General features: G+C 33.3%; 1 protein-coding gene across 1 annotated transcript; it reads left to right on the top strand.

Annotated features, from left to right (window-relative positions):
• Window positions 1-7,361: 7,361 nt before the first annotated feature.
• On the top strand, window positions 7,362-8,475 carry LOC131059726 (classical arabinogalactan protein 4). Its single transcript, XM_057992752.2, has one exon. The coding sequence runs from the start codon at window positions 7,538-7,540 to the stop codon at window positions 8,111-8,113; it is 576 nt and encodes a 191-aa protein (XP_057848735.2). The 5' UTR covers window positions 7,362-7,537; the 3' UTR covers window positions 8,114-8,475.
• Window positions 8,476-13,651: the final 5,176 nt, after the last annotated feature.

Here is a 13,651-nt window from a genome sequence, read left to right as displayed (position 1 = left end):
GTGAAGCAAAGAATCATTGACCACATTATATAAGAGGATAAAGATGCATCAATATGCTTATCACTAAATGCATTACTAGTAGACCATGATCCACGAGATAGAAAAGAGGGCTCATCATGATCTAATAAAGATTAATGACCTATCATGAAGGTGAACAAGGCTTATCATAAGTGATAAAATAAATACAATCATCATGAAGCTCATCACTAAGATAATCATGATTTATAGGCAATCCCAAATAAATGGGTATAACACTATGTATGGATTAATGTGTATTATCATTACTAGACTCCTCAAGAAAAAATGAATCAAGACATATGCATGGAGGAGAATCCAATGGATGTAAAAGAAAATTTATCATGAGATGGAAAAGAAATAGGCTTGCTAGGTACAATCTCACATGATTCAAGAGTCCTCGATGTAAATATTGCATACATGGTTGAAGTAGTACGCCCAAGTCACTATCATAAGCCACCAAAGATGCACCATCATAAATAACACTTGAAATAGGAAGACAGTGTGGTGAGGAAGGGGTAATAGACATCCATGATGAAGTAGAAATTACAACAAAGTCTCAAACCCTAATAAAAATGGGTAAATAATATAATAATAAGATAAGGGTTGATTTTTTTTTTGATCGGTAATATTTATAATTTTATTAAATAAAGCTAAAACAATACATCTTCAACCAGATTTTAACTATCAAACCACTTCCCCGAAAAACTACCCATAAAAAACTCCAAACCACCCATCAACAAAAATAAATTCACAAACCGATAACCTGCTCAAACCACACACCCCACTACTATGAGTACAGAAATGCCCATATACAACATGCCATACAAAATTTTGGTATATATTATTCAAATAGTTTCTAACAGAAAGTTAAAGATATTCAAATAAAATTTAACAAAAAATAAGAAATTGGCACCAAGAGGTACCCTGACCTACAGTATCTTCATCTCTCTTTCTTCACCGCTCCTGCAGTCGAGGCACTCAAAACACCACCCACCCTGTTCTTGTCATCAATTAGTCTAATTGCCAGCGACTCATTTTGCTTGGCCATTTCCACCGAAAGATGCATGGTTATTGGTCGCTTCCTTCGCACCTCATCCACCACCCCATCTTCCTCCTGCGCTTGCTTGATAATCTCCTCTAATTCCATCAATTTGAACATACATTTTCAGGCCCTCCCACCCCCTCCTTGCATCCAGACGAAATGTAGCTTTTACTTCTTCTAGGCGTCGCAGAAAGGGAATCCGCATATGCCTGCCTCAAAGTTCTGCATGCTCCTCCAGGATACCTTTCGAGACATAAAAGCCCCATCCCAGGACCACCCACTCCAACAGAGATTCCATGTTAAGAAAGTAAAATTTTGACACTATTGTCCTCATCACACTTCTAGCCTCCTCACAGGAATAACCGAATTCCAGCCCCCATTCCATAATTAAGGAGTAGATATCTACTCTTGTTCTGTATTTATGACCAATGACTGCCACCTCCTCGCTTAGAACTAGTTGAACCACCCTCAAGAACAAGGGATCCCTTGCAAGAAACATATTTTGCAGCCGTTTTTTAGGAACCGAACCCCAAAAGGCAGGCATGAGTTTAGAAGTTTTGAGTGTGAAGTTAGCTTCCATTTCGAGCACCACACAAAATTGTCTATCTCTGCAAAGAAACCGCTTTGACCAACACCAAATTCTCTCATCTACCACAATGAATGAGTGTACATTGTCATTCTAACTATTAATGTATCTCTCCCAACTCCCGTCGCTGTTGCAGAGGAATTCAACATTAATTGCCCGTAATACTCGAGCCAGCCTAGGCACACGAATAGAGGAAAAAAATGCATTTCACACATTTCAAGTTTGTCATTGTTATTGTACTTAGCAAGCCGTCTTAACTCCATTGAAAGCTACCATCATTACCATCCCACCACCTCACCTCTCCCTTAGCTAAATCGCATGCCACATTGGACAACCCATCAACAATGACATTTCCACTTCTCCTTACATGAGAAATACAAAAATTTTGAAAGGTTTTTAATTTTGAGCAGATTAAGGTGATAAACTTATTTAATCTCCATCTTGGGGTTACTCCTTTCATGATTGCGTTAACCACAACTTGAGAATCTCCCTCCAAATGGACTTTCAAAACCTTCATGTTAACTGGCAAATCAATTGCCAACAGAGCCGCTTGCACCTCTGCGTCATTATTATTTCCATCTTTCAACCTTTTAACACCTTTGAAGAGAACCTTCCCTTCATCATTGCGAGCCACACATCCTGCCCCAGAAATACTCAGATTGCCCCTAGAGGCCCCGTCAAAGTTGATCTTAACCCATCCCTGCTTTGGTTTTGACCAAATATCCTCCTTTTGTCCACGATCCTTACAAAAAGGATTAGCCCATGAACGGGTCTAAACTTTATGGTTTGAACCAAGGATGTAAGCACTATAGCCAAGAAGCCCCACTATTTCTCCAAGGTTCTCCCCATGGTAAAGCATGCCCCATTGTTAACATGGTAGAGACGAACCTGTGAGGTTTGAACCTAGGTTGTAGGCACTACATGCAAGAAGCCCCACCATTTCACCAAAGGGTCATCCCTGAGTTAATTTTATTCAAGACTATCCTAGGACAAGATATTTCAAGCAAATTTGATAATAAGGTCTTTCTTGTTGAAAAGGTGGGGTTATCTTAACTCAAACAACTGCCAACTATGCAACCACTAAGACTACCATGTGTTGATGATTGTGCCTGCTCTATGCGATCCTTCCATCTGTACTCTAAGGAATTTGAAGGAAAACTTCTATGTTATCTTCATTTTAGTTTTAATGCAAGTTAGTTGTCCCCTTGGCAACAATTTGCTAAAAAAAAAGATAAGTTGATTTAAATTAAAAAATAGTCAATGATTAAACATAAAATAAAACCTTAATAGGGTAATCAAAGGTTGGTAAGGCAACAAGAATGATATCACATAGTAAAACATACATCGTAGAATACAAGATATAACAATTAAATAGGGATGATTTAGAATAAAACCCTAATGATTATTGAAAAACAATGATGTGTTCATGTATATACTTGAAACCCTAGGATGGTGTAATATTGGATGATTTCACAAAAAAATCTAAAGGAAAATAACGTAATTATTACATTCTAAATAAACAAATGAAAGGAATCCAAAATGGAAGAAAAAAGTTTATACCTTTTATCCTTACAAATAGTAAGGAGTCCATTTTAAATATTAGAACTTAAGTTGACATTTCCCTTTATTTATTAAAGTTATATATAACTTTAGCCAAATAGATTTAGGCAAATATAGTATAGTGTTTGGGTCTATTGAAATATTTTTTGTTGTCTTGTCAAAAGCTAATTAATCCATAAGCCATGATCTAAATTGGGACATGATCATTGATAAGCATGATTTTTAAAGTGGTCCTAGTCATGAGGTTGAAACTAAATATTAAAAATTACTTAAAAATAAATAAATAAGTTTCTTTTTAAATTATCTAAATAAGTTTCAAAATATGAATAGATATTAAAGGGATTTTAGTTTGTTTGTGAAGTTAGATTATTCTAATGAACCTACCAATGATTACGTCTCATTAGGTGCAAGTTGCACAACACTATGAGATGATGCCAAGTAACTTTGATGGAATAAAAACTCATTTAACAAAATAAACAGCTTAAATTCATATCCCTAGGATTATATCTTGTTGAGTACAAGATCCACAACACTATGGGATGAGGCCATGTAACTTTGATAGAACAAATACCCTCTTAACAAAACAAATATAACTTGAATTCATATTCTTAGGATCATGTCTTGTTGAGTGCAAGGTCCACAACAATGTGAGACTGTGCCACATGACTTTGATGGAATGAATACCTCTTAATGAAAGAAATATAACTTAAATTCATATTACTAAGATTATATTGTTGAGTACAAGATCCACAACCCTATGAGATGATGCCAACAACTTTGATGGCATGAATATCCTTTTAACAAAAGAAATATAACTCAAATTCGTATTCCTAGGATCAAGTCTTGTTAAGTGCAATATTCGCAAACACTATGAAACGGGCCACATAGTTTTGATACAACAAATACCCTCTAATAAAAAATATAACAAAAATTTGTATTTCCAAATCAAATTATGAAAAATTGAATTTAAGATTAAAATCCCCAATAAATATTTTGTTTTGAGTAAATGAAAATCCACAATGATTTGAACATAGTTAAAAGATGTACCAAGTAATCATGGAGTATACCTAGGCTATTGCTATGACGTTGATGGTAGTTGATATTGTAATGTTGTACCATGATGTTCCTTAAGTGATGATGCAAATACTCTATGGGCATTAGAGGAGCTAGATACCTAACATTAAATTAGGCTTTATCCTTTTATACATTACTAGTGTACAAATTTAATTATTTTAAATTCAAGTCGATAGGTAAGGGGCCAAATTTGACCAATTTTAAATTTTAAATTTTATTTTTCAAGGGTTAAATCCATGTTGTAGATATGAACTAGATTCATTTAGGGAGGCACAAATTTGACATAGGGAAAGGAATAGATAAGCTATATACTAGATATATAGATATAAATGAGATGTTAGAAGTCAAATTCATACATAGGTCTAGCTATTTTGCCGATGAGTACACCAAGATATTTAACTTATACACCAATCATTATATTCTAAAGAAACAAATGAAAGGAAAAAATTAGAATGTATACTTTTCATCCTTATAAATAGTAAGAAGGTCATTTAAAATAGTATAACTTAAGTTGACATTTCCCTCATTCATTAAAGCTATATATAACTTTAGCAAAATTCATTTAGGCAAATATGATATTGTGTTTGAGTCTTTCAAATATTGTTTGTGGCCTTGCGAAAAGCTAATTTATCCATAACCCATGATTAATACAAATAATTATAAAGTAAATTGGAACACGACTATTGATAAGCATGATTTCAATAGTGGACCTAATCATGAGGTTGAAACTAAAAAAAAAAATTACTTAAAAATAAACAAATAAAGAAAAATCTCTTTAAAATTGGTATAATTTTTCCATATAGTTTTCAAAATTTGAGATGTTAAAGGGCTTTTGGTTTGTTTGTAAAGTTAGATGATCTAATGAACCTACCAAAGATTATGTCTCGTTCAGTGCAAGATCGACAACACTATGAAATGAGATCACATAATTTTGGTGGAATAAAATCCTCTTAACCAAAGAAGTATAACTTAAATTCAAATTCCTAAGTCAAATTGTGATTATTTTTTTAAAATAAAACCCCTCAAAAAAATTTGAGTAGATGTTAAAGGGATATTTGTTTGTTTGTTTGTAAAGTTAGATGATTCTAATGAAACCACCAAAGATTATCTCCCATTGAATCAACATTATGAGATGATGCGACATAACTTTGATGGAATAAATACCTTTTTAACGAAAGAAACGTAACTTAGATTCCTATTCCCAAATCAAATTTTGAAAAAAATGAATTTGACATTGGTATAAACAAACAAACAAAATTCTCCTTAAAACATGTATAATATTTTGTATACAATTTTTGAAATTAAGTAGCTGTTAAAGGGCTTTTGGTTTGTTTGTAAAGTTAGATGATTCTAATGAACCTACCAAGGATTATGTCTCGTTAAGTGCAAGATCAACAACACTACAAAACGAGGTCACATAACGTTGATGGATAAATACCCTCTTAACCAAAGAAATACAACTTAAATTCATATTCCCAAATCAAATTATGAAATATTTATGTGAGTAGATGTTAAAGGGCTTTTGGTTTGCTCATGAAGTTAGATGATTCTAATAAACCCACCAAAGATTATCTTTTGGTTTGTACATAACTTTGATAAAATAAATATCCTTATAATAAAATAAACCTAACTTAAATTCATATTCCCAAATCAAATTCAAAAAATTGAATTTGACATTGGTATAAGCACACAAACAAAATTCTCCTCAAAATTGGTATAATATTTTCTATACAATTTTTGAAATTGAGTAGATGTTAAAGGGCTTTTAGTGTATTCATAAAGTTAGATGATTCTAATGAACCTGCCAAGGATTATGTCTTGTTCAGTGCAAGATCAACACCTCTATGAAATGAGGTTACATAACTTTGATGGAATACATACCCTCTTAACCAAAAAAATATTAAATTCATATTCCCAAATTAAATTACTAAAAAGGAAAAATAATCCTCCCCCCCACCCAAAAAAAAAGCTTGAGTAGATGTTAAAGGGCTTTTGGTTTACTTGTGAAGTTAGATGATTCTAATCAACCTATGAAAGATTATGTCTCCTTGAGTGCAAGAGATGATGCCACATAACTTTGATGGAACAAATACACTTAAATTCATATTCCCAAATCAAATTAAAAAAAAATGAATTTGACATTGGTATAAACAAACAAATAAAGTTCTCCTTAAAATTGGTATAATATTTTCTATACAATTTTCGAAATTGAGTAAATGTTAAAGGGCTTGTGGGTTGTTTGTAAAGTTAGATGATTCTAATGAACCTCCCAAGGATTATGTCTCGTTGAGTGCAAGATCAACACCACTACAAAATGAGGTCACATAACTTTGGTGGAATAAATACCCTCTTAACCAAAGAAATATAACTTAAATTCATATTCCCAAATCAAATTACCCAACAAAAAAAAATCTCCACCAACCCCCATCTCGCTCTTGACACCCCAAAAAACTTGAAAATTGAGTAGATGTTAAAGTGCTTTTAGTTTGCTCTTGAAGTTACATGATTCTAATGAACCTACCAAAGATTATGTCTGCTTAAATGCAAGAAATGATGCCACATAACTTTGATGGAATAAATAAATATAACCTAAATTTGTATTTACATTTATCCAATTACCAAAAATTGAATATAACATTAAAACCCCCAATAAAAAAGATTTTTGAGTAAATGAAAATCAACAATGATATATTGTGATTTTAATGCGGTGAAAGCGAAGAGTGGGCACATGCAATCCATGTGGGTTTGCAAGGGGACGGCACTCATTACCAAAATGGTCTGGTCCACACGGACATCCCAGCTAACCCCAAAGTAAACGCTAAAATTAAGTAAAAACAGAAAAATAAAAAATAAAAATAACCCAAAACAAATCCCTCCCAAACCCACCTTGACTTACAACGGTAATGACAAATAACACGCGGTTTAATGAGCCAACTCACAGAAACGCATCGGATGCCTCATAAAATAAAATTTAGCCCCTTTTTATTATTTAAATTTTTTTCCCAAACTTTTTAATTTCCAAAGTGGTTAGGCTGGACTGGGCCCCACAACTCCGGGTATTTGAGGCTACAATCTCCTCACTCTCAAACTCCACAGCTCTCCATCACCTCTCCTCGTTCAGTGGTCGTTTGTTCGAATCCCATTACAGCCAGACAAGGAGAAGAAAGTTGGAGAACAAGATCTTCAAGCAGCCATTACAGCCAAGCAGAGCAGCAGAGTAGAGCAGCATTACAGTGGTACTATATTCGAATCCCAAAATGGCCAGATCTGCAATAGTATTGGTTGTTCTCATGGCCCTAGTGGCGTTTTCTTCACAGCAGGCTCCTACAGCAACACCCACAACTTCCCCTGCACCTAAGGCTGCGGCCCCTGTTACCACCGCTACTCCTCCAACCACCACCGCCACACCTCCCACCACCACCGCCACACCTCCCACCACTGCCACTCCTCCCACCACCAAAGCCACACCACCAGCAGTAGCCCCAGTTGTCTCCTCTCCCCCAACCGCCACTCCACCCACCGTCTCCACCCCTCCCACCGCTACACCCCCTACCGCTACACCACCCGCCGCCACTCCCCCTGCCGCTACTCCACCCGCCGCCACCCCCCCCGCCGCCACTCCTCCCGCCGCCCTTACCCCTACCGCCGCCACTCCTGTCGTTGCCACTAGCCCTTCTGCATCACCCGTCGCAAGCCCACCCATGCCGACTTCTGCTGGTGTTTCTCCTGCTGGTTCCCCCGGGGAAGCTGCCACCAGTGGCGGATCTATGATCACTCTGGAGAAAATGGCGGTTTTTGCAGCTGCTGGTGCCGCAGGATTGTTCCTTTTCTAAACTCCGGGATCGCCGCCACTTAGTGTGTGTTTCTTTTTTGGGTTAGTTTCGTTTCAGTAGTAGCTTAGAATTTAGATCCGACATTATTATTTTGTGTGTGTTCCATCTGTCAGATCACACAACATTGCCTGGTTAGTTTTTTCTGCATAAAAAGACATCTTTTATTGTTGTTGATGTTGTTATTAGATCGACATTGATGTTATTATTATTCTTTTGTCTCTGTTCCACTCTGTGGGAGCTTTGAAATCCATTGTTGAGTCCTCCCTCCATGGTTGTATGATATGGATCACTTGTTTATGGGTTTTATGTAGAGACTATTTTGATGATTTTTCGGAATAAATTTATCTGCATTTTGGAAATAACAGATCAGTTCATGAAATGGGTTTTTTTTTGGTGTTTTCTCTTGCTGTTTCATTCAGCATTGTTTCATGGCAAGGTTGAAATGCTGTAGATCCAATATCTGTGTTTTTTTCCTGCTGTTCACCATTGTTTCACGGCAGGAATAAATGCTATGGTGAAGGAACAATGTGATTGAAAAAAGTCTGGAATGATTTACTGTGTTGTGGAACAACTGTAAAGTTAATTAAAGCTGACATGACTGAGAATGACAGTTGGATTCCAGGAAAAAAAGTGCAATTTTTTAGATGGGTGTTTGGCTGAATCACATGTGGTACAGTAAATGCTTAAATGGCTTTAATTTGTTTGGTTGTCAAATGGTAGGATGTTTGTGGTCACCAGTAGATCAAGTACATTCCAAAGGGAATAAACCAGTCATTGATATTTTGTTGTGGCCATTTCATTTATGGATTGACATGCCTCTGTAAGGTATGAGTTGTGTTTTATGTTTGGTCTCATAGACACATGATCTCAAAGACGACATTAAATGAAATGACAAATTACAGCTCATCATGCTTGAGACAAGCTACTCTACTCCAAAATGTTCCATGATAAATTGTGCCCAGTTCAAAAAGGCTCACTGAAATGACAAAAGTAGGCAAAGTTTTGTCGCAGGTTAACACGAAGTGTTAGTAGGTGAAAAGCATCAAAGAAAAACTATAAAAAAATCATAGAAAGTAAAAAACAATGAATTGATTCTTCCTCTTTTTTGACAATTGGTGACAGTGGTTTCGTATGTCAATTATGATGTATGAGACCCCACAATCTCACTTTCAGAAACATGGAACACATTTGGCTTTGGATTTGACATATTTTTGTTAGTGATTGAAACATATTTGGAATTTTGTAATTTAGTTTAAGTGATTGAAACTATACATTAAATATAATGTTATTAGGTTTTCAATTACTCCAAATTATTAATTTGATTCAGCTTGGTATTAAAAATGAGTATTATAATTCATACCAAGATTACAAAGTAGAGAAATGAAGTGCTTGTCTTGCATTATTATACACCTTTAATCTACATCATTGAAGTTGATAAATGTAGTATAAAATAAAGCAAGTATGGTATTAAATATTGAGATAGATGTTAATGGGTATTTGATCAATATGAGTTTTTTTAAAGACAAATCTTTATATCATAAGGGATGAGGTATGGTGAAATTTGATGTTGTTCAGGCCTTGTCCCTTAGGTCTTTGAGTTGAAAGGGTTTTCAGCATAGGGGTCTTCTTTGGTATTAGGTAGTTGGGGTTTGATGAAAAAACCTTCCAATCAAATTAAAAGTAAATTGATGTTTATTTTATTGTAGAAGCAATGGAATGGAATTAAAGGAATTTCAACATAGTTGAGGCAAATAAGAGAAGTGGAAGGACAATCTGGAATTCCATGTTCTTTAGGAATTGCATTTATTGGTAGTTTGTACAAAAAAATGAATAGGTTTGGTAATGATATTTTTTAGAAAATAAAGAAAGTAGAACAATTAAGTAGTTATAAAAATATCAATAACAATTATTATAAATGATAGATATTTTGATGTAATTTTTTAGGAATTGCATTTATTGGTAGTTTGTACAAAAGAATGAATAGGTTTAGTAATGATATTTTTTAGAAAATAAAGAAAGTAGAACAATTAAGTAGTTATAAAATATCAATAACAATTATTATAAATGATAGATATTTTGATGTAATTTTTGTCAATAAAATAAATATTAAATTTGGCTATATAGTTAGATCCACTAGGTGGGGTGTGCATGAGATTTTGACACTTGAAAAAGTAGTTATAAAAAGGTTCAAATGATAAAAGTTGATTTTGTTTGTTCTTGATGTGGTTAGTTTGGTACACAAAAGATAGGGTTAAGTAATGACATTTACTAGGGAATGAATAGAATGAAAATAAAAAATATTATAATTGCCATTGATGTAGTCTGCTCAACCGATAGAATTAATGTTAAACTTTCTATGTAGTTGGATCCAAATAGGAATTTTACTTTTTTCATTATACATAGTTGATGTGGTAGTTTTGTACAAAAGATTTGATTTAGTGATATTCCTTAGAAATAGAAAAAAAAATTATGATTATATTAATGAGAAGTGTAACAAAAATAGAAAAGAAAATTATGATTATATTAATGATGTTCTTGGTATAGAATGTTGAGGAAACTATGAAGAGTTTTTAATTATCTTGTAATGTTGGGCTTGGGGTCAATTTTTTTTTGTCCTTTTTTCTGCTGCTGGTTTTTTTGCTGGTCTTTTGCAGTTGTCTTGTTTTGTTTCCTTCTTGAATATCTTTTGAATGTAATCAGGTTTCGGGTCACTTAAAACCTGTTTTTACTTAATCAAAAACAAAAATACAATAAATAAATAGTATGCAATAAAATCATAAAAAAATATTTATTTTTATCAATATAATTGTTGATGTGTATGGTTTTGTACTTAAAACAAGAGTAATGATAGCAACAATAGAATAAATTTTGCTTCATTACTGTATTTTAGTAAAAAAAAAGAAAAAACACAATATTTAACCATGCATTTTGATCCAACTACATGTAGTGTATTAGAAGTGTCTAATTAAGAGAATCTTGGAATAAGTTGTACAAAAAGTGTGTCATGCTTCTTATCATCACTGATATAAAAGTGGTACTCTTTCTTAATGACATGATTTTCAAATGTACTATCAACACCATCCAAATCCATTTGTGCATGTCGATAACACACATGCACTATAATAGTGATTTGCTTTGAAAAGTAATACTCTCGTAAGTATTTGAATTAGGGCTTTTTCATTAAATGCCCATTTTGCATCATAGTTGTTGGTGTAGTAGTTTTGTACAAAGAATGGTGTGAATAATGATATTCTTTAGAAAAATGATGAGTTTGATGATAAAGCATATGAAAAGTGTGAAATTAATAGAGTTTTCAAATTAAGCTTAAACTTCACATCATAGTTATTGGTATAGTACTAAAGCATATGAAAAGTGTGAAATTAATAGAGTTTTCAAATTAGCTTAAACTTCACATCATAGTTATTGGTATGGTACTTAAAACAAGAGTAATGATAGCAACAATAGAATAAATTTTGCTTCATTAATGTATTTTGGTAAAAAAAGAAGAAGAAAAACAATATTTAACCATGCATTCTGATCCAACTACGTGGAGTGTATCAGAAGTGCCTAATTAAGAGAGTTTTGGATTAAGTTTAAGTATTTGAATTAGGGCTTTTTCATTTAATGCCCATTTTGCATCATAGTTGTTAGTGTAGTAGTTTTTTACAAAAAATGGTGTGAATAATGATATTCCTTAGAAAAATGACGTGTTTGATGATAAAGCATATGAAAAGTGTGAAATTAATAGAGTTTTCAAATTAGCTTAAACTTCACATCATAGTTATTGGTATGGTAGTTATTCACATCAATGGTATCATTAATTATATTCCTTAAAAATAGATGTGTTTTATGATAAAAGAAGCTATAACAATAATAGAACAAAAAATACACCCATTGATGTGATGCACCCAAAGATGGAGTTCACTCCAAAAGTAGTTTACATATTAAATGTGTCCATGTAGTTGGATCCAACTAAGTAGGGGTGCTTGGAAATTGACACTAAACAAGTAGTTATAAATGAAGTTGATAGTAAAATGTGTTTTTTTTAGCATTATATGTGCTGACTTTCATCATAGTCATTGATGTGGTAGTTTTGTAAAAAAGAACGAATTGAGTAGTGATATTTCTCATAAAGTGTAAAAGAAAACATTGTGTTGAAGATGACAATAATTATAAAAGTAATAACATACATATTGCATTCATCAATATAGTTTGGTATAACTAATAGAATAAATATTGCATTGCTCTTTGTAGGTTAATCCACTTTGCTTTGTGTTGTCATACTTGTTGCATGGTTTTGCACCTATGAAAATCACACTTTTTGTAATATTAACATTAGGAATAAGCTTGAGACACGTTTCCAAAATACACAAGCCTAAATTTAAAAGGAAAGACGAGTAAACATATTGAAAGCAAGGAATTAGGAGCTCTAAGGAACTGATGGGATATGTCAAACAAATACGACATAACTAAAACTCTTAACTTTAAAGGATAATGTAAACATAATCATAGGAAATTAGGGATAGGAAGAACTCTTAGCATCTACTTGAGGGAAGCTCACACCACTTAAGAATTTTTATTTAACCAAAAGTTGGCAATAAAATATTGAATTTCAAGAGGTTCAGATATGACATTGAATAACTTAAGTCCATATCTCGAATGAAGTTCCATAGAGAATAATTTCTAATAAATTTCACTAGGTGAGCACCTCTTCAACTTCATCATTTAGTGACTCTTGTGGGGATGCGAAGGACAACATGGCATTAGGAAGAGGGAAAAAGTTCTACCTCCAAACTAAAATTACATAAATGCTATAAGATAGAGAAACATAAAGTATGTATACAAAGAAACAAACATAAAATAAAAGCTCCTTGTACCTTATTCTTCTTTATCATCTCATATTGAGCTAAATGAAAAAGAATTACACTTGATTCTCTCCTTGATTTTATCTGATTGAGTGGATGAATGTGCTTAGCTTTTCAAAGTGCCAATATGACATTATTATAAAGTAAGATAATCCAAATGAACTATAAAGGGTTAATTTATAAATTTTGGGATGAGTTATTGGATGGCTTGGATTAATTAGAGAGATCAAGGGTTCAAATTGATTAAGAGAATTATTTTGAGATGACGAAAACTGTCACATTATGAAGGGAGGACTAAAGTGGGGTATGAATTGATAGGGAATGAGTGACCAAACATAATTTAATTTAATATAAAAAAGCACAAATTTCTCAAACATTTGAGAATTTTTTTTGGGAAGAGAGTGGCTGCATGGGAAAGGAAATAGTTGACATGTGCCTTTTTTTCAAGGCCCCTCTTGACGCCCAAGGAAAAATCTATTGCAATAACTTTAACAAAACTAATGACAACAATTCCAAATATGCAATCACAACATATCACACTTGCACAATAATGTGAACAGTGTCATGTGAAACATAATGACACAAACACGACAACGAAAGGAATGACCTCACCATTTCTTCAAGAAAAGTGATGTTGTGAATTGTGTTTTTAAGGTTTTGGTTTGATTCTTGC

This window comes from Cryptomeria japonica, chromosome 3 (genome assembly GCF_030272615.1).
Source record: "Cryptomeria japonica chromosome 3, Sugi_1.0, whole genome shotgun sequence".
NCBI lineage: Eukaryota > Viridiplantae > Streptophyta > Pinopsida > Cupressales > Cupressaceae > Cryptomeria > Cryptomeria japonica.
This window is presented reverse-complemented; position numbering and strand designations above follow the sequence as displayed.